The sequence below is a fragment of the Misgurnus anguillicaudatus genome, chromosome 16, assembly GCF_027580225.2.
Source record: "Misgurnus anguillicaudatus chromosome 16, ASM2758022v2, whole genome shotgun sequence".
Taxonomy (NCBI): domain Eukaryota; kingdom Metazoa; phylum Chordata; class Actinopteri; order Cypriniformes; family Cobitidae; genus Misgurnus; species Misgurnus anguillicaudatus.
The window spans coordinates 26,141,166-26,167,320 of record NC_073352.2 but is presented as its reverse complement, the minus strand read 5'-3'; the positions used below and the strand labels follow the sequence as shown (position 1 = coordinate 26,167,320).

At 36.4% G+C, this 26,155-nt stretch overlaps 1 protein-coding gene across 2 annotated transcripts in view; it reads left to right on the top strand.

Moving 5' to 3' along the window:
- The window catches only part of ldb2a (LIM domain binding 2a), a 79,475-nt gene that overhangs the window by 36,790 nt on the left and 16,530 nt on the right, over window positions 1-26,155 (top strand). For both annotated transcript variants that reach the window (XM_073854402.1, XM_073854401.1), the window contains exons 3-5: window positions 11,572-11,744; window positions 20,717-20,840; window positions 24,353-24,435. In XM_073854402.1, coding sequence (XP_073710503.1) covers window positions 11,572-11,744; window positions 20,717-20,840; window positions 24,353-24,435 — 380 coding nt within the window. The remainder of the gene's footprint in view (window positions 1-11,571; window positions 11,745-20,716; window positions 20,841-24,352; window positions 24,436-26,155) is intronic.

Below are 26,155 nucleotides of genomic sequence, written 5' to 3'. Positions count from 1 at the left end.
TTGATTTAAACCTTCATAACTTAAAAAATACACCTAAGTAGCACCATAAAACAAAATAATAACATGATAACATAACACAATAATAAACATGTTTTGAAATGTTAAAAACAGAGTTATCTCGTTTTGCAACAAAACTCTTCAAATATAAATAAATTTTATATTATAGAAATAAAATAAATAATTAAATAAATGAAACCAAACTTTTTTTAATCACTTGCCTAGTTATTTTGGCAAAAGTGACCAAATTCAAAGTTCAGTCCTTCCAGAAAAACGCAGAGTTTTTTTGTGATTGTTGCGGGCAAAAATCCTCGATTTTGCGGCACGTTTTCTTAAAAAATGCGATGGAATATGCGGGATATTTATGCAATTGCGGGAATTCGCGAAAATTGCAGAACTTGCAAAAACTGCGGAAACTTGCAAAAGCTGCAATGATGTTCACGTCACATAATCACGTCACTTCATAACGTTCCCATGGCAATAGAGGACACGGCTGCGCTTTTGGGAAGTAAATGCAACATTTTTCAACTTTCTGCTAATATATGTGACCAGTCACGGAAAGTAGGGACACAAGTCGGATCTGGGCCATTTTGAGTTATTCACAGATTCTGAAAGTGCAGTTTCTACGCTTTCCAACGATGTGTAACACATGGAAATCTGATAACATATGGAGAAGTTGTGGCCATTTGAATATAGGAAGTCAGAAATACTCAAACCGAGAAAATCGAGACGAAAGAGACTCTTCTTTCCAACTGGGGGAGACAATAGGGCTCATTTACATCTCATTAAGCTAAGCCATACCCTCTGTAAAGCCGTTTTGAGATACTGATGTTCTAGCATCATGTAGTATTTTATGACAGAAGTCCAAATGACAACATGCAAAAATAAACATTGACTTTTTACCTTTGTGTTGATCACAACTCAAATCCAGTCTGTTTCAGATTATCCAATGACCATTTTGTCCACAAATGCGTATAATCCGTGAAATAAAGATGTATAGTCTATATTGTTGACATCAGATTTCGCATGAATGTCTAGTAATACAACATAATATACAATCTGAGGACTATTTACATCGTAACATGTAAGGGTATATGATTACACTCCGTTAAACACGTGAACCCGCCTTCAAAGTTAAGTTTTTATTTTATAGGTAGTATAACAGATCATCCAAACAGCGCCGTCGAAAACGTGACGTCCTTTAAAGATGTTACCAATCGCTCGCTCGTTCCTCCATCAGCCAATGACTTCATGGAAAATATTGATAGACAAAACATGTAGCCAATTATATAATGAATTCAACAATCTTTATGTAAATTCTGTGTGTTTGGACTCGTGCTGCGCTGCAGGAACTGACAAAGAGATGACGACAAAGTACCGCGAGAGCGACTCGAAATTAAACTACTCCGAAAGATTTCTTGAGGAGCTCTCGCGGTACTTTGACGTCATCCGACTGCGGCGCCGCATAAAGTCAGTGACGCGGCTGACGTACGATGCAGCTGACTGTTATTTTTTCCGCCCCAGCTTCTTTTAATTTTCTTTCGTTTTGGGCGCCCGAGCTTTACAGTCTGGGGAGACGCACGCTATACGCTTGAAAAAACAACAACTTAGCAAACATATGAGGAACAGGGCAGCCGCGTCACTACAGTCACGTGACTTCGCGCTCGAGCCGGAAGAGAAGACAATGCTGAATAAAGTCGTAATTCTGCTATTTTTGGACCAAACTGTATTTTCGATGCTGCAACACGTTCAAACTGACCCACTGATGTCACATGGACTACTTTGATGATCTTTTTATTACCTTTCTGGACATGGAAACCATACATAGATTTTCAATGAAGGGGACAGAAAGCTCTCGGACTAAATCTAACGTTAAAACATCTTAAACTGTGTTCCGAAGATGAACGGAGGTCTTCCGAGTTTAGAACGACATAAGGGTGAGTCATTAATTACATTATTTTCATTTTTGGGCGAACTATCCTTATTTAGTAGTCACGCTGTTCCCTTTGGGGGCGGAGGCGAAAACACAAGCTTATACAGTATGTAAATATACACAGACAATGACGCCCCCCGCTGCACGCTAGAATCTCTGGAAAAACAAGCCTATTTTAACCGCAAAATGTACGCTTTTAAATATACAAAAACTGCTATCTCAAACATGGAGAGGCTTCTTCGTGATCTCAACTAACAGATTCTCCAATAAAACGAAAATCACAAATTTTGAAAAAAAAACTTTGTTTCTCATTTTCTCGGAACTTGTGCTGCCGACTTGTGTCCCTGGTTTCCGTGACTGGTCACATATATGTGACTTTTTGCTACGAAAATGCGGATATTATGAAATCATGCAAGCCCCGCATATTTTGTGCGCGGAAATATGTAATTAATGCGGCGAAAGTGTGTCGTATTTGGAAAAAATGCAGCCCCTCATAAATATGCGGACTTTGGCTGATTATGCAATATATCGCGCGATCGCACAATCGCACAATCGCGTTTTTCTGGAGGGACTGAAAGTTATGAGTTATTCATAGCTGCACTATCAGGTCTGTGGTTAACCTAGGTGAAAATGATGGCTATTGCTTGCTGGGGAGTGTTTAAAGGGCACCTATTATGGCCTTTTTACAAGATGTAATATAAGTCTCAGGTGTGCCTAGAATGTGTCTGTGGAGTTTCAACTCAAAATACCCCACATACAATTTGTTATAGCATGTCCAAAATGGCCCTATTTGGGTGGGAGCAAAAACTTGCCTGTACCTTTAAATGCAAATGAGTCAGTTAAAATAGATCTTATTAATACAAGAGACAATAGTATCTACAGTAGTGGACAGCGTACAACTCTCTGAGGGTGGAAACTATGGTAATGCAGGACTGTTAGTGGGCGGGGCTTTGTCCATGTGACCTCATGTTGATAAGAGAATGAAAACGGCACGTCTAATGAGACTGCTTTGGTTCAATGGAGATTAAAAAACAAGGAGTGGGTGGATTTTTTTTCATCATAGGGTGGTTGTGTTCACACACTGCCAACACACATTACATCCAAACACCTTGTAAAAGTGGATTTTGCATAATAGGTGTCCTTTAAATGCTTTGTATATTTATAGTTTTATTATTTACAACCAAACTTTGTGAACATTTGTGAAATGTTTTGCTTGTACTGTTGTACTTGTATTTACTTTTATTCATTTAGCAGATGCTTTTATCTAAAGTGACGTACAGTGCTTTCAACCTATACATTTTCTTTATCAGCATGTGTGTTCTCTTCTTATCTAATGCTATAACATTCATACATTTTTAAGTATGGCTTACAGTAATTGTCTAAATACTTTATTGTATCACTGTACAGTAGCCCACACATTTAGATTCGTATCTGGTTCCATTCTACTTTTTGTTTAGTATGCTTTTATCTAAAGCAACTTGTGAAAATACACGAAGAATAAGAAGTTGCATTCTGTTTACAATAATTGCCATTTACTTTGTTTTATAGACCATTCTGGAAAGAGATGCAAGATTATTTACTTAAATAGCTGCTTGAATTTGCAACAGTGCTTTGACAGATCTTTCCCTGGTGTGTATTATTTCAGTTTCACCTTGTCAAGCTATCCACTGAAAGGACCAGATTCGGTATTCTCACATCTCCATTTGAACCGATACCAAATCATTATCTATACATAATTCACACTTTAAATCTGAGTGTTGTTCCACATAGGGAAACCATAGAGTCACTGGAGAATATTTTTTTTGAGCTGCTTTTGCATTTTGGGCTGAGAAGATGTGTGTGAGAAAGAAATATAGAGAAAGAGAGAAAGAAAAAGGGAGTGGGTTGTGTTTTGGAATGGAGCGATTGTCCCCAGAGAGATAATTACTGACAAAGAAGGGCAAGGCGAGAGCTGTTCTTTTCTCTTTTTTTACCACGCTCTTTTTGGAACCCTGACTGAGTGTCTCGGGCCAAATGAAAATCTCACAAGCCTCTCGCAGTCAGTCAATATTGAAGTCAAATAAGTAAAACCGCATTTGTGCTGTTTGATAAGTTCACTGTTGCACGGAGCTTTGAGACTCTTTCATTTTTACGTGTGTATATATTTGCTGCGTGGCGTTACGACAAAGCGCGTTTTATAAATAACAATGTATTTGTATCGGTGGGAACAGAGTTCAGCTCTTGTGAGAGATGGGATTCATTTACTTTATGCAGTTTGGAAAGTCACAATGTGACCTGAATAAGTAGGTGCAACGTTGCCCTCCTGTAATTGTGAAACACTATTAATGATGCTGCTGTTGCAGTTTTTCATGTTTTCCAGCAATATACTATAAATACTTGTTTTTAATGGGACCTCACCTGGGGGAACACAGCCACCCACTGCGAGCGCCTCTGTGCTTAATATTTCTACTGTTTTATAGCACAGAATCTGTTTCTGCATTTATAAAATTAAAAGTGCTGAGGTTTTAAATTTACGTTAAAGGTGCAGTGTGTAAAGGGTCTCTTTACAGAAATGCAAAACTATATTATCAGGGGTGTATAAAGACCTTTTTATAATGAACTGTTATGTTTTTATTACCTTAGAATGAGACATTTTTATCTACATAAACCGAGGGTCCCCTTACATGGAAGTCCCTAGTTTGTGTATCCATGTTTCTACAGAAGCCCTTAACGGACAAACTTTTTTTACTAAGTTGTCTCCGACGATAACATGTTTTTCCGGTGGCAGCTATCATAGCTTCTTGCGTTTCAAAAGCAAGGGGTGAGCAGTGGACTGAGCTGTTGGTTGCAATTCGCAACCTCACCACTAGATGCCACTAAAATTTACACTCTGCACCTTTAAATTTACGTAAATGCATATGCTGGATGCCTTTATTCAAAGCAACTTACAGGGCATTTAAAATATACATTTTCATCAATATGTGCACTTGACCTATATCGTTCAGTCTAATGGCGCTTTTCCATTGCATAGTACCCCACGGTTTGGTTTAGTTTGGGTCGGGTCAGCTTACTTTTGGGAGCTTTTCCATTAGGTGTAGTACGTGGTACCCGATACTTTTTTTTCGTACCACCTCGGTTGGGGTTCCAAGCGACCCGAGCTGATACCAAACGTGACGCGAAAACACAGTAGATCACTGATTGGTCTGAAAGAAACGTCACTAACAGCGTCATCGCTAGCTTTACCTGTGCTAGGCTAGCTTGCGCTGTCTCGAGCAAACATGTTTTCATCTGTGCTCTGCTATAAGTTCCCAAACACCCTTGTAGCGACGAAAAACATCCACATGTTGAGAATCAGGGACACCATAACAGTTTTTTCCATGATTGAAGTTTGTGGCGGAACAATCGCGACTAGCACGTCAGCATTATATGCTTAAATGCAACTTCAGTGAGGCTCAGCGGAGCGCCGTCGGCTGACGCCGCGGGTGTTTGAAACTGTCATGTGAGACAGATGTAGTGATAAACGCGATGTGCAAACATCTATTTCTGTGGGCCAATTTTAATTTTGTGGCGGACTGAGAAATAAATAAATGTATGGGAATGTACAACAACGCTCTCCTCTCACTTGTATGATGTCACAGCTGTGGGCAGCGCAAATATAACGACACGCCTAAAATCCCTCCCACTGAGAAGTGATACTAAACTCGATGGAAAAGCTAACTACGCCAAAGTGAGGTGAGCTGACCCGACCCAAACTAAACTAAACCGTGGGGTACTATGCAATGGAAAAGCGCCAAAAGGGTATGAACCCAACCTGTTGGGTTGTAATTAACTCTTTCCCCACCATTGACGAGCTAACTCATCAATTAAGAGAAAACGCTTTCCTGCCAATGACGAGTATTTCCGGCAATCTGTTTTTCCGCTATTATCCACCAGGTGGCGCTATTACTCAACTTATTAAACCTGGAAGTATTCCCTTAGAGCAAACAGTTCAAACTCCGTGTATGTTTTGAACATTGTCTCAAAAATCTGATCAAAAGTCCTTCATAAAAACGCAATTTTCTTATTTTGAAAAATATTTGAGAGGTGATAAAAAGAAAACACACAAAGGTAGTTCTTTCATTTGATATATTGTATGTATATATATATATATATATATATATATATATATATATATATATATATATATATATATATATATATATATATATATATATATATATATATATATATATATATATATATATATATATATATATATAAAGTTAAAGAAGAACATTTTCTGGAAGGCATCAAACTTTTGTGAAAATCATAAAAAATGCTGGCAACTTTTTTTTTTTAAATGCCGGTGTGGAAAGAGTCAACCTATGCCCAAAATACTGTGTTGTTTTAACCCATTGTTGGGTCAAATATAAACATTTCCTGACTTAATTTAACCCAACAACTGAGTTTGTCCCATTTTTAACCAACACTGAGTTGAAAATAACCCAGCATTTTGGAGACTCCCTGGGATCAAACCTATGACCATTGGCGCTGCCAACGCAAGGATCTACCAGTAGAACTTTATTTATTTATGCAAACGCCAACACTTTTATCCAAAGCCACATGCAGATATTTATCAGTATGTGTGTCCCTGTGCTGCTAGCGCAATGCTCTACACCCAAGATATTGTGAAGTTTTTAGTTAAATCTTTATTTATACTGCATGAAATTTCTTTTGTAAAATTCATTACATTTTTCTTCTGCTGATTTCAATTCTAATTCCTCTCGAACATCCTTTAAGGTGTGGCCATAATAATTCATATTCCAAATTTTTTAAATTCAGCTTTTTGCCCAACCCTGGGTTAGATCTGTCCATTATTTATCTTTTTCAATATTCTTTCTTCTTTATTTTATGCTGTTTCAGTAAAAATCCTCAAATAACTTCTGCGGTGCCCTTCCATAGTCTGACCCATCTCTCGTGTTTGGCATACCAAACATTACTCATTCTGTCTGTCTTTTATTTAACTACTTTATGCCTGTCGCTCTGTATGTCCACCAGCTCTGTGTCTCTGTCCCCTTCGCTCTCTGCCGTCTGCCGCTCCACTTGAAACTAAACTCCTCTCTCGTCTTTTTGGCTGCGAGTGTTGGCATCTGTCCTGGAGCCTTTGCGCAGCGTGAATTAATGTGCCTAATTAACACGACGTTAATTATTTGTAAATTGCGTGTTTGGGTACACATTACTTGAGAGGCATATGTTGCGCGACGTGTCGGCCGAAACAAGTGACTGCTTAATCCAATCTCTGGAGTACTCGTTTCTGTAGATGGGCCAATCAGTCTGAAGTTCAATCAGAATGTGCACAAAAAGAGGAACAAAAGCATTTGGCTTTTAGTCACAAACCTCTATTTTAAAGAGAGATTTGAAAAGCTCCCTCTACAGGATACAATGGGAATCTTAATCTTAGCAGGACCTCATTCATGTTTTTGGTCAGCCACGAATGAAAAAGTTACAAATTAGTTATTGAGTAATAGACAGACTGCAGAAGTCAACTGTTTAGTTTGTTCACCTACACTCTTAGAAAGGATGTGTTAATTTTTTACACATCTTTTTGTGTTAGCTTTTAGCACATTATGTGTAATTTGAACACATTATGTGTCATTTTCTGTTGATTTTGTGTTAAAATAAAACACAAGATGTGTTAAAAGTAACACAAATGTGTTGTTTCAATAATAAAACAGTTGTGTTGTTTTTAAATGTGTACATTGATTCGCTTAGGATAAAAGCGTCTGCTAAATGATTATGTAAATGCAATGTATAAAAGTTTATTCTACATAAAATTTCACTTTACGTGAAATATTTAAGTTGAATAAATTTACATTTTTAGGTGACCCGTTAAGTTTATCCAACTTTTTACAGTGTGTGTGCAGTCTCCCCACTGTAAAAAGATTTGTTGGTTCAACTTAATAAAGTTACCTGGTTGCCTTAAAGGAACACGCCAACTTTTTCGGACTTTAGCTTGTTCACCGTGTCCCCCAGAGTTAGAAGTCCATACATACCCTTTTCATCTCCGTGCGTCCCATAACTCTTGTCTGACGCACCCACCACTAGCCTAGCTTAGCACAAAGACTTGAAGTATATGGCTCCAGCTAGCATACTGCTCCCAATAAGTGATTTGTATAGTCACAGCGTGTACAAATAACAAGGTCATATGAGACACAACCATACATACTGGAAACTATATTCTCAGAAGGCGAAGCACTGCTACTTGGGAGCACCTGAGAAGCCCCGTGATGAGGAGCAGAGAGTTCGCTAATCACTCCACCCAAGTAGCAGTGCTTCGCCTTCTGAAAATATAGTTCCCAGTATGTATACGATTAAAAGATGGCTGTGTCTCAAATGACCTTGTTATTTGTACACACTGTGACTATACAAATCACGACATACAAATAGGAAAATATTGGCATTATTTTGTCACTTACTAAGAGCAGTATGCTAGCTGGAGCCATTTACTTCCAGTCTTTGTGCTAAGCTAGGCTAACGGTGGGTGTGTCAGACAGAGTTACAGCATGCACGGAGATGAAAAAGGTATGTATGAACGTCACCGTGTACCTTTTAAAACTTTTAGTTAATTCAATTTAAAAAATATTAGTTAGATTATCAGTAATTAGTAATTTTCTCTAAATAATTTGTATTTTCCAAATACAGGGCAGTTGATGCTGAACTGTCCCAAATGTCCTAAAATCTCAAGTGTAATGTACATTGGAGCCAGTACAACTACAGAAAAAATCTCTTAAGCCGCCTTTCCACTGCACACGACAAATGACGGCCGATAAGCCGGAAGTCATTCATTTCCTATGGAGAGTCGCAAAGGGACTGCGTGAGCTGCCGACCATCTGCTGATGCGTAAATATCGGATCCATTTTGACGGTTGGATCCGTTAAAAAATTTTAACTTGTACGACTAAACCGCATGCGATATGCCGACCGGAAGTGATGTATGTCATTGTATTCCAATCATAAACTATGTGTGAGATGAAAATTATTAATCCTTTTTGTTTAACTTAATTAGTAACACTTGAATCCTTAAAAAAACATTTTGATTACTGATAATAAATACATTATCAATTTAATTTGTGTATGTTATTATTTTAATCTTGTCTTCATATGTTCTCTCCAAAAAATATTGGCAATCTTTGTCATATATGCATAGCTGTTTATTGTTTCATTCATTTATTTATTCCACCATGGTAAACATATTACGAGCTGGAACGAGCTTCTCTCCCATATACGATTAAACTGAAACTTCATTACGACTGCCACCAGGGGGAGAACTCCGACTGTCGTTTCCGTACGTTGTGTGCAGTGGAAAGGCGGCTTTAGTGCCACATAAATTTGTGAAGGATTTTTGGGGGGGATTCGTCTAACGTATGCATCACAGTTTTGACCTACTTGCAGAACACCTTCTGTATTTTTTCCATATTTGTTGCTGGTCAGGATATTGGTCTAACTTTTTTACCTTAATGATATCATACCACAGGATAGGATTAGCTTAACTGGTAAAACATTGTAATAGTGGTGCAAAAGGTTTGATTCCTAGGAAACACACGAATTGATAAAATATATAGCATGAATGCATTTGCTTTGAAGGTCAGAGACTGCCCAATACATAAAGGTACAAATTTTCTTTGAATCTGTGGTTTCTCCTTACCATGTTAAAATGGATATAGGTTTTAGGCTATCCGAGCAACTTGACTTTGAGATGATTGGCAGAAATACTGTCAATTTCTCAAGGTAATCTAGACCAATTAAATCATATTTTCTCAACATTAATGTTTTTTGTACACAATTAAGCTGCCCGCATGTCACCACACACAAATCTCATCTCTTATTTCAGCTTTTCTGGGTCTATGTGTGTGTGTGTGATTTTATGCTCTGTGGTTAGGCACAGGGGCTGATATGCCACAGCGCTCTAAAACTTTAGTGAGCAGTCAGGTGTGCCCTCAGTAACAACGTCTCCCTTCAACTAGACACCTCTCACTGTCACCCTGCCTGTCAGCCTTTCATTTTGTATCTTTCTCTCTGTACCTCCCCATAGCATTTTATCGCCTGTATGTCTGCACCAGTCTTTCATTCATGTGCATTTCATATTTATTTTTATCATCCCTCCGTACCACACCATCTCTCTCCCGCGCTCTCATTAACAGTCAGCTCTCGTAGGCTCGCTCTGTGTCTTAACCACTAGGGAGACCTTCATTTAAACGCTCAAGCTGCCCCCCTTCCCATTTTTCTCACTCTCTCTCCCTGCCAAGTATTTACGTGTTGATTTAGTCATGCCAGACTTTAGCCAATTTGGGAAACAGGCGGCGTTCGCAAGCATTTCATTTTCTCCGTCCGCCCGTGCAGTTTTAAACCGGTTGCGTCTGTCTTAAGGAAAGCTTGGTAAATGAAGTTCTCTCTCGCTCTTTTTCCACATCTTCCCTATCCAGCACCCCCGTTCCGCTCCCTCAGGGCCGGCGGCACAAACATAATTTCTCTCAAAGGGAAGTTTGACTGTAAGATGGATTATTTCTGCCTGGAATCAGACGCTAAGCTGGATAAGGCCGTTCGTCCGTTCAGTTTCAATATTAAAATTATAAGTTAACTCAGCAAAGCCACTTGCATAAGTACAAGCTGTCTCTACGGGCGTGTGTACCGCACTTTCTTGGCCGATGATGTGCAGTTAAATGTATGTTATTGAGTGATTTTGATATTTATGTATTTTACACATTTGCGATGCTTCTATGGATTGTGGAATGTTGTTTTGCACCAAGATGTGGTCATTTCAAAATCCAAGCAAAAAAAAAATGGTGCATGCCTGTATACCCCAGGCCACATACAGTAGTAGCCAGACAGGGTTGTTTTTATTGTTAAACACAAAACAATGTTGCATAATTATCTCCAGCTACAGGGAAGAAAAAATCTCAGTCGCTGACATTTTATAAGACCTCTGCAGGTTAGTATAAACAGAAGCTCACCAAAACAAATTAGCATACTTCATATCAGTTAGGCTAATCTTCTTCACTTGTTGTTGCTAAACATGCTTGCACAAATCATGTAAATACTTTGTGTCCAAACCCAGTGCTGTATCTTAGATGCTAAAGTGTATTATGGTTTTAGTTTTCAGTTGTTTTTTTCAGTTTGGTTACACACACACACACCCCATGTAGGGTGCTTCCCTTTGTGACACCCTTAGAAAAAATTCATGACAATAAACAATCAAACAATTTGATTTAAACAAAACATTAAATTATACATTGTAGTGCTGTTGATTAGTAGCTATATCTTTGAAGGTTTGATTGAACAGAATTTATGATGAATTAATGTATTTAAAAAAAATGGCCCACTATACAGGCACTATCTTACGCCCCCCAGTTTGATAACCACTGGTGCACACATACAGTGGACACTAGCACTATATAGTGGCTGTAAGTGTGAAATATGCAGCAACGACTAAGATTTGCAAAATGAAAATGTATTAAATGTTGGGTGTGGGTCTGAAATCTTATTAATGCAACACTCGCTAATGTAGTGTGAAAAAGAGTGGGAAATTAAGAGGTGTTGTGAAATTTAGAGTCATTAAAGAATGCATTAAAGGAAATCATTATGCAGTGCATGAATGTAAATTAAATCTCTGATTTCTCTCCCCAGCGATCGGACGAACGCTTATCCCTCGTTACTTCAGCACGGTGTTTGAGGGAGGTGTGTCAGACCTTTATTACATCCTAAAACACTCCAAAGAGTCTTTCCACAACTCCTGCATCACTGTGGACTGCGACCAGTGTACCATGGTCACGCAGCACGGCAAGCCAATGTTCACCAAGGTAAAAATTTAAAGAGAGAGAGAGAGTGCATGTGTGTGTTTGTGTGTTATGACATGTCAATTAAAATAGATGTGGTCAGCATCAAATAATACTGTGTCCAAATGTAAATGCTGCATGAAAAAAAAAGAAAAAAAGGGATATAAATTTAAAAAAGAAAGATAGAAAGAAATTAAACAACAGAAAACTAACTAACTAACAAACAAATAATGAAGTACAAGTTCAGACATGAACAGAATGACAGCGTAAAGGCTGCATCAAAGAGAAAGAATAAAAGAAGAAGATGAGGGAAGGAAAGAAAGAATGAAAGAAAGATGGAGAGAAAGAAAGAAATTAAACCAAATTAGTAAATGCTGCCTCAAAGAGAAAGAAAGTAAGAAAGAAAGAAAGAAAGAAGAAATTAAACAAAAGAAAATTACTAACAAACAGATATTGAGATGCAAGTTCAGACATGAACAGAATGACAGCTTAAAGGTTGCATAAAAGAAAGAAAGAAAGATAAGGGAAGGAAAGGAAAGGAAAGAAAAGAAAGAATGAAATAAAGATGGAGAGAAAGAAAGAAATTAAACCAGATTAGTAAATGCTGCCTTAAAGAGAAAGAAAGAAAAAGAAAGATAGAAAGAAATTAAACAAAAGAAAGCTAACTAACAAACTAATAATGAGGTGCAAGTTTAGACATGAACAGAATGACAGTGTAAAGGCTGCATCAAAGAGAAAGAATGAATGAAAGACAGAGGAAGGAAAGAAAGATTGAGAGAAAGTTGTAGAGAAAGATTAAGAACCAAATTAGGAAATGCTGCCTAAAAGAGAAAGAAAGAAAGAAAGAAAGAAAGAAAGAAAGAAAGAAGAAAGGAATGAAAAAGAAAGAAGAAAGGAATGAAAAAGAAAGAAAGAAGAAAGGAATGAAAAAGAAAGAAAGAAGAAAGGAATGAAAAAGAAAGAAAGAAGAAAGGAATGAAAAAGAAAGAAAGAAGAAAGGAATGAAAAAGAAAGAATGAAGAAAGGAATGAAAAAGAAAGAATGAAGAAAGGAATGAAAAAGAAAGAAAGAAGAAAGGAATGAAAAAGAAAGAAAGAAGAAAGGAATGAAAAAGAAAGAAAGAAGAAAGGAATGAAAAAGATAGAAAGAAGAAAGGAATGAAAAAGATAGAAAGAAGAAAGGAATGAAAAAGATATAAAGAAATTAAACAAAAGAAATCTTATTAACAATCAAATAATGTGCAAGTTCAGACATAAACAGAATGACAGTGTAAAGGCTGCATTAGAGAGAAAGAATAAAAAAGAAAGAAAGAAGAGGAAAGGAAAGGAATTGAAAGAAAGAAAAATTAAATCAAATTAGTAAATGCTGCTTCAAAAAGACTGAAAGAAAGATAGAAAGAAAGGAATAAAACAAAAGAAAGCTGACTAACACACAAATGAGGTGCAAGTTTTGACATGAACAGAATGACAGTGTAAAGGCCGCATAAAGAGAAAGAATGAAAGAAAGAAGGAAGGAAGGAAGGAAAGAAAAAGATAGAAAGAAAGAAATTAAACAAAAGAAAGCTAACTAACAAACAAATAATGAGGTGCAAGTTCAGACATGAACAGAATGACAGTGTAAAGGCTGCATCAAAAAGAAAGAAAGAATGAAAAAAGAAAGAATGAAAGAAAGATGGAGAGAAAGAAAGAAATTAAACCAAATTAGAAAATGCTACCTCAAAGAGAAAGAAAGAAAAAAAGACAGACAGACAGAGGAAGGAAAGAAAGATTGAAAGAAAGTTGAAGAGAAAGAAAGAAATTAAACCAAATAAGGAAATGCTGCCTCGAAGAGAAAGAAAGACGATTGAAGGCAAGAAAGTATAAAAGAAAGATAAGAAAGAAAGAAGGAAATTAAAGGGGACATACCGTGAAAATGTGCCATGTGTGAAAATGTTTCCATGTTTAAGTGCTATAATTGGGTTCCCAGTGTTTTAATAAACATAGAAAATGTGAAAAAGATCAACCCAGTAACTTAGTTTTGGTAAACCATTCTCCACAAGCATGTGAAAAAATAGGTCATTGAAATGTGGCTCCCCTCGTGATGTCAGAAGGGGATAATACCGCTCTTTAATCTGCACTATCCAACCATGCCACTGCCATTAAGTGCAGAGATCAACCCATTTGCATGTTAAAGGACACACCCAAAATGGAACATTTTTGCTCACACCTACAAAGTGCAATTTTAACATATTATAATAAATTATCTATATGATATTTTTAAGTTTAAACTTCACATATGTACTCCGAGGACACCAAAGATTTATTTAACATCTTAAAGTCTTTAAAAATGTCCCTTTTAAATCAAATAAGTTAATGCTTACAAAACAAATTATGAGGTGTATGTGCAAACATGAGGACGTCAGGTTCTTGATTACATTTGCGTTTTTATTGCATTGTTATAACTTCAGAGTGAACTGAGAAGTGCGAGCGTTTATCTGTTTCCTTCGGTTCTTACATTGACTGTGATAAACACCGTTAACTGTCTAATAGAACAAACAAACATGACAGGCAGGATAATTTACTGGTTTAATCGCAGCCATTATCCTCTGTGTGTTTACTGAGGGAGGTCATTAGAAATCCTCATGAAATATTGCAGGCCACATCAGACTCTGCTGAGAAACAAATGATAAACTCAAATATATGATAAGGCAGATTGAGCGCTGCGTAACAGATTCATCTGTTACGCAGCGCTCAATCTGCCTTATCATATATTTTAGTTTATCATTTGTTTCATGGTTACAATAGCAAATGCAGAAGCGCTTTGACTTTGTGATATTTGTTTCATTACTATACTGTTTGAATAAGAACACAAAGGTACAATGAACAAAAATAAAATCATTGGAGAAATTGCATCTCAAACCAATTTTTTAACTATTTTACTGATTTAAATTTCGTAGCAATTGAACTTAATCCGACTAGCAGAGTTTATAGAGTATAACATTTTACCTATTTGATCCCACTACTGTTGACATATTTCTATTAGTTCAATAGTTTATCCATCAAGAGAGGCCATTTGAACCACTTATACCCAGTGTTGGGGGTAACACATTACAAGTAACATGCATTACATGTACATAATAATATTACTTTTCTGAAGTAACGAGTAAAGTAACGCATTACTTTTTAAATGTACACATTATTATTTGAGTTACTTTTTAAAAAAGTAATGCCAGTTACTTTTTTACTTTAATTATTTGGATAAAAAAAAATATGTGCTGAATTAAAGTAAACATAGTCACATTATGCACCCTATGAGTACACACCTGTGTGGGAACAGTTTGAGTCAAAAACTGAGATGGCAGGCCAGAGCTCAACATTTTTGTGATGAAATTTCTGAATGCAGAACTTTTCAGTCATAAAAAACACCTCCCAGGCCTGAAAGAGATCAAGCCTGAGCCAAGAAAAAGTAATGCAAAAGTAACGGAAAAGTAACGTAAGCATTACTTTCCATGAAAGTAACTACCGCAATTAGTTACTTTTTTTGGGAGTAACTTAATATTGGAATGCATTACTTTTAAAAGTAACTTGCCCCAACACTGCTTATACCAGTAACATTTCTAACAGATTTTATGCTTCCATTTTGTCCATCAAACACTTGTCACACTGTCACAAATATTTTGTCACACTGATACAGACTAATCCACACTAATCCACATGAGCCTTTGTACTTCATCATTAGATGAGAGTGGACCTATCACTCTTTTAGCTGCAAATCTCAGCTCTTCTCTTTCCATACGTTTGTATCCTTATCAAGCAAGTTCTGCATATGTAAAGCCATTGTGTATATGGATGATTCTCATGAAATCCAGACTTAGAAGGTGTCCAGCATCAGATTTTTTAAAAAGCCCTTAAAGCCATTTTTTTGCACATATATGATTAAGGTCTGAACTTACTATAACCATTACTTTTAGAGGATTTAAAAAATATTTCCTATAGAATTATTACAACTTTTTAGATTATTCTTATAAAAAATTATCATTACCGCAAAATGATATTACATTAAATATATGCATTTACAAACTCATGTTTTGGTAATGAGAACAAAAAGTTGTCTAGGTACTTACAATGACAAACAAAATTTCAACTTTTATCTGGAGAGAAAAAATAAGAACTGCTTACCTGGTAGCCATCTTGAGTGTCACTGTCAATTATGTCCCTTCCAACATTTTTTTTTTTTTTTTTTGAAAATGTTAGTTCCTTAAAGGCTTAAACAATAATTGAAAATTGTTACGGATGATGAGAAAATTATAAATACAGGGTTCCCGCGGGGTCTTAAAAAGTCTTAAAAAGTCTAAAATTCAGAATGTTAAATTTAAGGCCTTAAAAAGTCTTAAAAACACCCAGATTTTTATCCCAGGTCTTAAATTTAATTTACCCAAGTCTTACATTTCTTACCTCTTTTCATTCCCAAAAAGCGTTGTCCGCAGAAAATAAAATAGTAATTTAAAACCCTGAAGAATTAACTTAATCAGTGGCGGAGGCAGAAAGTGTATGATGGTGGGTCTCTAAAAAGAAACGTTCCGCCCTTTGTCATAATCGTGCCATAAGCTATATTTCAGGTGTTGTGATCTGACTGTTTACTGTGGGTTTGGCGAGAAACAATCCTTAAACTTAGTTCTGTATAGGCAAAAATCTTTTTCGGGGTAATTTATAAGCCCGTGGCTTACCTGAGCATTTGCCAGGTTCTGAAACATAGAGGACACAGAAGCGAACAAAAATCAATGCTGCTTTATTGAAAATCAACTTAAACAGTCGGGCCGTCGAGTCACGAGCCACCAACAGCGTGTCAACTTTAGTGTTACACAGTTTTATATTTTAGACCTTAATATTGCTCTTTGCTGCGATGCACTTGAACCAAACGCGCTTTCCCTTCAGCTCTCCACAAACAGCAGCGATTGGCAGACGGAAAGCAAGAAAGTACCGTAATTAGCCATATATTTCAAAAAAGTGCAATTGTTTTCTTTTAGGAACAATTCAAACTTTTTGATTGCGCAAATGCTTCAGGAGTTACGGTTAAATGAACAGCGGTAGATCAGAGCCCTTTCGCATAGGCAGGCTGCTGCATACGGCATCGCCTGGTTTATTTAAGTTAACTGAGCATTACATTCGCAAGTCATAAGCATATTACAACAATTAACGATTAACTAAGAATAATAATCAATATTTTAAAGTTAATTTCAAAGTTAATATTTTGAAATAAGACTATTTCTGAAATAAGAAATGCGACCCTTCGGAGGCTACAGCCTTCGGATTGAGAAACGGTCTTGGTGGATAACGTTAGCAACACATATCAAACAGCCTTTTAATGGTAAATTTCATTTTCTTAATGCAGATTCATCCGTTATTGTGTAATTAGAGAGGCTATTAAACCTGAAAAAAGAAAGAAACCTGAAAAAAGAAGAAAATTTCATTTTCTTAATGCAGATTCATCCGTTATTGTGTAATTAGAGAGGCTATTAAACCTGATGGCAGTATATAGTGCATATTTATGCATAAAACGTATGGGTGGAGTGTTTTTTTGGCTCTGTGATTCTGTATTCAATTAAATGCAATACATTAATTTATTAATAACTTGTATTAATAAAATGCATATATTAATGCTTTTAGGGATTAATAATAATTGAAAGTGATATTTTGTTCTTTGTATATTTATAAACAGGCACAAGATATATACACAGCACACAGTCAGTTGTACATTAAACATTATGGGGTGGTTTCCCGGGCAGGGATTAGCTTAAACCAGGACTAGGCCTTAGTTTAATTATGACATATAACTAGTTTTAATAAACATGCCTTACTAAAACCATTACTTGTGTGCATTTTGATGTATTTTAAGAAATGTCAGTGTAAATTGTTTTCAAGTTTGGAAAGCTCTTATCCATGTCTGGGAAACCTCCCCTATAAGCTTACGTACTACAGAGTGTGATGCATTTTAAAGCTTAGTTGTATGAGGCAGTGTAAAACTAGGCACAAACCAGCAGCTGACCATACTAACTGATCTAATATTAGTGAATTTTATTTGTCAAAAAACATTGTTGATAGAATTTTATAAAAATACTACTTACACATATTAGTGTGATGTATAAATATTGTAAATCAATGAATTTCTTGACTATTAATTAAGAAAAATCACAGCTCTTTGCCTCTAACTCAATGTATTTCAATGGCTCACTAGCCATTTTTGGGCTTCCATTGTCAGAAGTCTCTTCCTAAAGGGCTATGGGTAAAATTTGTCGGCGCCAACAATCGCGGTCTAATAGAGTTAAGCATAATGTATTTCCAAGTATTTTGATTATCTGTTTTAAAACTGCGTTCATTTTATATTTTTCTATAACTGAATCAATAAAAATAGAACGTTTTAAGAATTTCTGAGATAATTTGAATGCTTCTAGTAATGTGTCGTGTTGGTCTTAAATTTTACTCATAATGGTCTTAAAAGGTCTTAAAAAGGTCTTAAATTTAACTTGCTGAAACCTGCAAGAACCCTGTAAATATTTCCATGTCAAAGAACCCAAATCCAGTCATTGACACGTTGCGGTACTTTGCATTTACTTTTTAATCAAAATGTTTCATGACACCTTATAAGTCTAATTTCGAGAGAATTACCCATATAGATTTAAACAAAGCTGAAGACATTTTTACCTATCATGCATGTGGATCCACTGTTAAAAGGATAAACTACAGCGTTGGGTCAAAAAGTGACGAACCCAACTGTTGGGATAAATTAACCTAGAATTTTTTTATATTTGACACAATAATGAGTTAAAAGCAACCCAGCATTTTGGGTTGAAACAACCCAGCATAGGTTAAATTACAAGATAGTAGGTTTGTCCCTTAATAACCCAAAACTGAGTCCAACATTTTTAGCGTGTAGTTTGCTGCAAAAATACTTTGAAAAAGTCTAAAAGTTCACAAGGCCTGAAGTCCCCATAGAAATATATATTTTACTCCATGAACGGATGTCTTAAACAGCTGTCATTTTTAAAGACACGCATATGCTGAGCTGTGGGACTCTGCGTCAGTTTAGATGAGAGTGATGCTTTTTTTCACTTTGCTGGGTCCTCTGAATGTTACAGTAATGAGAGAATATTGCAGAATGCGAGAGAAACACAAAAAAATAAAGAATTAGATAAAAAAAAGAGAAACAGAAGTATTGGAGAGACAGTGTGAGAACGTAAAGAGGAGAGCGATCATGTGACCGCGTTGCGCTTTCCCGCCAGCCTCTTTTCTTGTTGATCCTCCAGAGACCATCTGTGCTGAGGGCATTGATTAGAGTGGCTCTGGCGGGATTACATCTTTGCCGTTGCCATGCCAACTAATCAGCTGACGCTCCCCTCCCTCTCCAGTCCCCCTTCCTCTCCCTCCCTTTCTCCTCATCCTCTGGTTGCCCCAGCAACAGAACATGAGGTCTATGAGTACCACAGCTCTAAAATGGCAAAAAAATGTTTTTCTCATGTTGCTTTATTTTTCAAAATTTCTAACGGTTTACGACCTCAGCGTTATTCAGCATTATGTTGTTTTGTGTTTGCAAGCTTGTCTCAAGAATTTCCATTTGCCTGGTCTCCGGTTCAGGAATGTAACACAAACACTTTTCAGTAAGAAATGGCTGTTTGGTCATGTAGTTAAAACGCAAAACTACTCTGACATGATATCTGAATGTAATGTACATGAACCTGGACTACAAAACCACTCATAAGGGTAAATTTTTTGACATTGAATTTTGACATCAAATTTAAAAGCTTTCCATTGATGTATGGTTTATTAGGACAGGAGAATATTTGGCCCAGATACAACTATTTAAAAAAATTAAAATATTAAAAATCGCCTTTAAAGTCGTTAACAACTGCATACAATCATAAAAATAAAGTTGTTATACATTTACGGTAGGAAATGTACAAAATATCTTCATGAAACATGATATTCTCATAATAATTATTTTTGGCATTAAAAAACAGGCTTTTTCTACAAATATACCCATTCTAATTATCCAGATAATTTACTCACCACCATGTCATCCAAAATGTTGATGTCTTTCTTTGTTCAGTCGAGAAGAAATTATGTTTTTGAGGGAAACATTCCAGGATTTTTCTCATTTTAATGGACCCCAACACTTAACAGTTTTAACGCAGTTTAAAATTGCAGTTTCAAAGGACTATAAACGATCTCAAATGAGGCATAAGGGTCTTATCTAGTAAAACGATTGTCATTTTTGGCAAAGAAAAATTTAAAATATGCACTTTTAAACCACAACTTCTTATTTTCCTCCAACCGTGTGACGCGCCAGCGCGACTTCACATAATACGTCATAACTTCAAGAGGTCAGGGATGATGTATCGAAACTACGCCCAAGTGTTTACAAGTGTGGAATGATACTAATTAATGTCTTTTTGTCAGTTTATTGTTTAAAATGGTCCACAAATGTGCGTTTTATATATGTAACACGTGACTTTCGCCGTCATTACGCAATTACGTGAGGTCGCAATGGCTCGTCACACGGCCGGAGGAAGAAGAGAAGCTGTGAATTGAAATTGCATATTTTTTATTTTTCTTGCCAAAATGACAATCGTTCCCTTATGCCTTGTTTGGGATCGTTTGGAGTCTTTTGAAGCTGCAGTTTTAAACTGCGTTGGAGCTGTTACGTGTTGGGGTCCATTAAAGTCCATTGAAATGAGAGGAATCCTGGAATGTTTTCCCCAAAAAACTTAATTTCTTCTCGACTGAACAAAGAAAAAACATTTGGGATGACATTGGGGGTGAGTCAATTATCTGGATTTTTTTTAAGAAAATGGACTGATCGTTTAAGACTGTTAAGGTTTTGTGATCCAGGGTTACATGAATTCCCACCTGTTTTAGGCTGATGGGTTCATTGACCACTTTTTTTACCAAACTTGTTTCATTGTAAAAAAAAACTGATTTAATGCACAAAACAGAGATTGATTTTGATGTCTGCATTCCCAGGTGTGTACAGAGGGCCGATTGATTTTGGAGTTTGCCTTTGACGATCTGATGAGGATTAAAACATGGCACTTCAACATCAGACAATATCGAGAACTCATTCCAAGAAGCATTCTCGCCATGCACGTGAGTTTAATATCAGTATGTTGATGTAAGCCTCTTCTATAGCAATACTGGTGGTAAGGCTTGAATATATGACAGTATCATTAACCAATCAGTAGAGATTTTGCTCTACCATTCATGCAGTTTTAAATTCATACAGCTATTAGCTGAAAATAGCTAAAACATTTAATTCACTAAATTATCCAAAAATAGGCACTGTCATCATTAAAATTGCGATCATTAAAATCTTAATTTTTTTATGTTGAATTTCCAGCAAATATAACTGTGACCCTTTCTTTGAAATCCAGACTAAAGTAATCATTTAATAATGAGATTAAGAGCATCAAAGTTTCATTTCACTCATTGATTTCAAACATTGACATGACCTTACTCAGTCAATATTAAATATATCAAGGTTATATTTTCACAGAATGTTATTTACATTATGTAGGATGATTGATTGAAACAGTCATGTAAATAACGAAAAAAACTTTAGCTGGGTTTTCACAGACTGGGAACTGTGATACATTTTTACCATGGTAGGTTTTAAATCACATATTTTTGTCTCTCAGTCTTGTAGATTCAGGGTAGTTTTTGAAAGTTTGTTCACAGCAACTCTGCTCATGTGAAATTCACATGCTTTTAAATTGGGCCCTTTGGGTATAGAGTAGACTGTATTTTGCACAAGATGGAGGGTGGATGAACAAGGGAGAAAGAGCTTTGAAAGATTTTTGAAAGTGCAAACAGGGATGTATAAAAGTTGCTGTGTGTTTAATAGCCTGATTCTCACTCACAAGGGTAAAGTTGCACAGAATTCAAGTTAGACTCAACTTATCAGGACCAATGAGAATACAAGTTCACTTGAGGAACTGCATTTAAGATGCACTAGTTTGTTGTTTTATTTCCTGACCGGTCACATGACAGGAGGTTTATGATCGTAATTGCCCAGAGCTCAAGCCACTTAAAGCCATCTGTTTTCAGGAATCTGGATGATCTTACCACCAGCTTTAAAAAATAGCCAAAGCTGGCCTGGTGGTGTGGTTAGTTGTGGTTTTAGAGAGGGTTTTGGGATGGTGAATATAGTCAAGTCTAGGGATGCTCATATCAGTTAATTTTCCCGACCGACAACCGTAGCTTCTAAACCGAACATTAACCGTTAACTTATAAGATTTTAATATGAAATTGTCATTGAGTAAATGTGCGCGGACACACTTGCGTCTCCATTCAGCTTCCAAACACGCATACAAATGATTTCTCATACAAATGATTACTTTATCAGACCGTCAGGGCAGCAATCATTTGTGTCATTACAGGACATTCACAAATTAAAGATAGAAAAGTGGCGAAATGTCTGTCGGCTCATGACGACACGCACCATGTATTAACAACTATTTTTATCTTAACTGATAATGTTAATCGGTCGTAAATTCTTACCTTCGGTTAACGGTTAAACGATCAATGTGAACATCCCTAGTCCAGTCACATTTATTTATATAGCATTTTTTTTACAATATTTCATTGTTTCAAAGCAGCTTTACAAGAAGGAAAAAGAAACAGAAAATTGAGAAATTATTAAATATATAGTAATAGAATATTTAATATTATTGCACATTTTGGTAACACTTTACAATAAAGTTGTATTAGTAAACATACGTAAATGCATTAACTAACATGAACGAACAATGAATAATATATACTGTTGTATTTTTAACATGCATTAATTCTTGTCAATTTTAATAAAGTTATTTATGTTCATGTTGCATTTATTAATGTTAAAAGTTGCAATGCTTGATTTTATAAATGTATTAGTGAATGCCAAAATTAACATGAACTAACAAAGAACAATTTTTCTACAGAATTTATTTATTAGTTCATGTTAGCTAATGCATGAACTAATTGTTAACAAATATAACATTATTGTAAAGTGTTACCTAAATTTTACTGTTCTCCTAAATAAATTATAATTAAAAAATGGTATATACTTTTTCATTGATTATTAAACATAGTCAATAGGCTTTATGCCCAGCTGCACTACTTCCTGAACTTCAGCCAGCTCCTTGTTTCCTGTCTGTCATTATTGGACAAACTGATTAATCCAGGTGTGTCTGATTATTGTTGTTGTGACTACTGAGGTCAGGCACACCTGGATTAATCAGTTTGTCCAATAATGGCAGAATGGCTGAAGTTCAGGAAGTAGTGCAGCTGGGCATAAAGCCTATTAACTCTTTCCCCGCCAGGGTTTTAAAAAAAAAGTTGCCAGCCAGCACCAACATTTTTTATGATTTTCACAAAAGTTTAATGCCTTCCAGAAAATGTTGTTCTTTAAATATATAAACACGCAACATATCAAAGAAAGAACAGACCCTCTGCTTTAAAAAAACAAAAAAAATGTTTCATTCTACTTTCTTTACTACTTTATTATTACATCTCAAATATGGGTAGGTCTCTTCAAAAACACCAAATTTTGAGCAAAAAGCTGAGATAATTCCATTTTTGTGATAGGGATCACATTCAGAGCGATCCTCAAAACATACACGGACAAACAGCTGTTTGTCCTAGGCCGATACTAAGGTGGATAATAGTGATATTATGGATTGCCGGAAATGCTCGTCATTGGCAGGGAAGCGTTTTCTCTTAATTGACCAGTTAACTTGTCAATGGCGGGTAGAGAGTTAATATGATAAATAACAAGTGTCTTTCAATCTTACATGAAAATCGCCCTTAAAATAAGAAAAAGTATATATAACAGGAGTTTGACATTACATAAAGGATTTGCAACAATACCATGAACGTCATTGTAAAAAAATTGAAATTGAAGCAACATCATTAAGGGGGCGTGCACAACAAAGCAACTGTTTCCAATGGAAGCGCAGCGTGTTTCAAAACAGCCAGCAGCTGGCAGATTTTTTCCGCGCTGAAAGCCGGCCCAACGCTGAGCATCGAGAGTTGAAAGAGATTCAACTTTGGGTGAAAAGCTCTGCTCATCAATATCGGTTCTCACACGGCCGTCCAATCACAGTGGAGGAGGGGCGGGACAAGTATCACAACAACCAACCGGCTCACAGTCTCACAGTATATTAAAGTATCACATCTACCAAAGGGCTGAGCTGAACCAAGCTGGCACTCAGCTGAAAAAACAGATGGCATTCGACATCCTCCAGGCATTTTTTCAGCCGTGTAAAGAACTTTGGTGTGCCCCGCCCCTAAGGGCACCTCAGCACCACACGCCTACAAAAGTTAAACAGTGAAGTCTTATAGATTATAGCCAGACCATTAAAAGAAAAGCTATATTAACAGAATTTACAAAACGCTAAGCTAAACTGATATCAGCATTCTCTCAATAAGCAAGCCAACAGTGGCAAAAAATACCAAAACTCCACTTTTGGTGAAAAATATACTGTATATATATATACTTGCATTACTGTCCCAGTATAAAAAATTTAACCGCATCAATATTGAGAATAGCACATGACTGAGATAGGTTGATTGTTATTTCGGTTTAGTGAATGTGGTCCCTTTTATTTGTCCATCTGCACGCACAAGACCCTCAAGTCCTGGAGCAGCTTTCAAAAAACATCACCCGTATGGGACTGACCAACTTCACCCTAAACTACCTCAGGGTAAGCGGGAGATAAATGAAAACAGTCTGTGCAACCATTAAAAAAAATGTTTTTGTGTCTACAGTGCCCCTTACAGTACATAAAAGTATTGTTGGTATTGGGACCCTGTCTATGAAATCTAGGTTAAAGTATCATAATCTACTTATGAGATTAGGAGCATCAAAGTTTTTTTAAATCATTGTTTTTAATTTTTCACATGGCTTTACTTAGTCAATACTGAAGATAATACCAAGGTTATATTTCCTTTACATCATGTACGATGATTTTATGTAGAAAACAGTAAAACACAAAATGACTTTAGCTTGGTTTTCAAAGACAGGGTAACAACTGTGTGTTAGTGTGTGGTATATACTGTAGAGAAATTTAGTATGGAAGCCACAGACATTGTCCCCCTAACAGCCAGTAGGCCCTGTGAGGAAAATGGCTTAATGATGTCTGAATGAAAATACTGGGGAAATGGGAAATATCATTAGCTCAGCATAAAAACAATTAGAGTCAATGGAAAGTCCCTAACAGGATAAACAAATGCGTATGTGTGTGTTATTGCGTGTGTCTTAACAGCGCAACGCTACTCAGTATTTATTAGCCGGCTTTGTTATTCTCGTCATTTTAGCGTGAGTGACAGCTCCGTTTTTGCAAATGGGAGAACAAGAGAGAAAGTAAAAATGAATTGGATAGAGAACATTTGCATAACATTAATGAGCGTTCCCGTATGAGACGCAGCATTGTGGGTCTCTGCGAACACAAACTTGTTTATAGCGAGCTGCTGGGAGAAGCCACAGGGAAAAAAGGCCCTTTCAAGGTTTTCGAAACAGCCGTTGTGTGCGTTTTTCACCGCTGTTAGTCCACACAATAAGCGCACAGCCTCGCTTATAATCGCAGAGTTAAAACGCAGCGGCGCAGTCTGAGCTGAACTGTGAATTAAATTTGGATTAGGAGCAGCTCTTGTTACACCCAGTCTGTGTGCCCTCAGCCAAATCCTCAGCCATTTTCAGCACAGTTTGACAGGACAGGACAGGACAGGACAGGAGAGGTGTACGCTGCATACTTCACTGCCCATGATCAGCCTTCCTTGAGAAGAGAGACCTTTTTGATAGGGAAGTTTAAAAGATCCAAGGTGTGGTATCTGCTGTTTTTCTAACTGTATACCATAAATGTCATTTGTCATGTATTCCCATGCCCTTTTCTTTTGTTTAAAAATTTAAAAAATGCTAGGTTATTTTTTAACTCCGCGTTGGGTCAAAAAGGGACAAACCCAGCGGTTAGATTAAATTCACTCAGAAAATGTTTATATTTGACCAAGCAATGGGTTAAAACAACCCAGAATTTGGGTTGAAACAACCCAGCATGTAAAATTACAACCTAATGGGTTACAAATAGCCCAGCGTTTTTTAAAGCAAACTCATCTTTGGCTTCACGTAAAACATTTATATTTTTTTGATTGGTTTAAAGGGACACTCCACTTTTTTGAAAATATACTAATTTCCAGCTCCCCTAGAGTTAAACATTTGATTCTTACCATTTTGGAGTCGATTCAGCTGATCTCCGGGTCTGGAGCTACCACTTTTGGCATGGCTTAGCATGGTCCATTGAGTCTGATTGGACCATTGGCATTGCGCTGAAAAATAACCAAAGAGTTTCAATATTTTTCCTATTTAAAACTTGACTCTTCTGTAGTTAACACCGTGTACTAAGGCCAACAGAAAATGTAAAGTTGTGA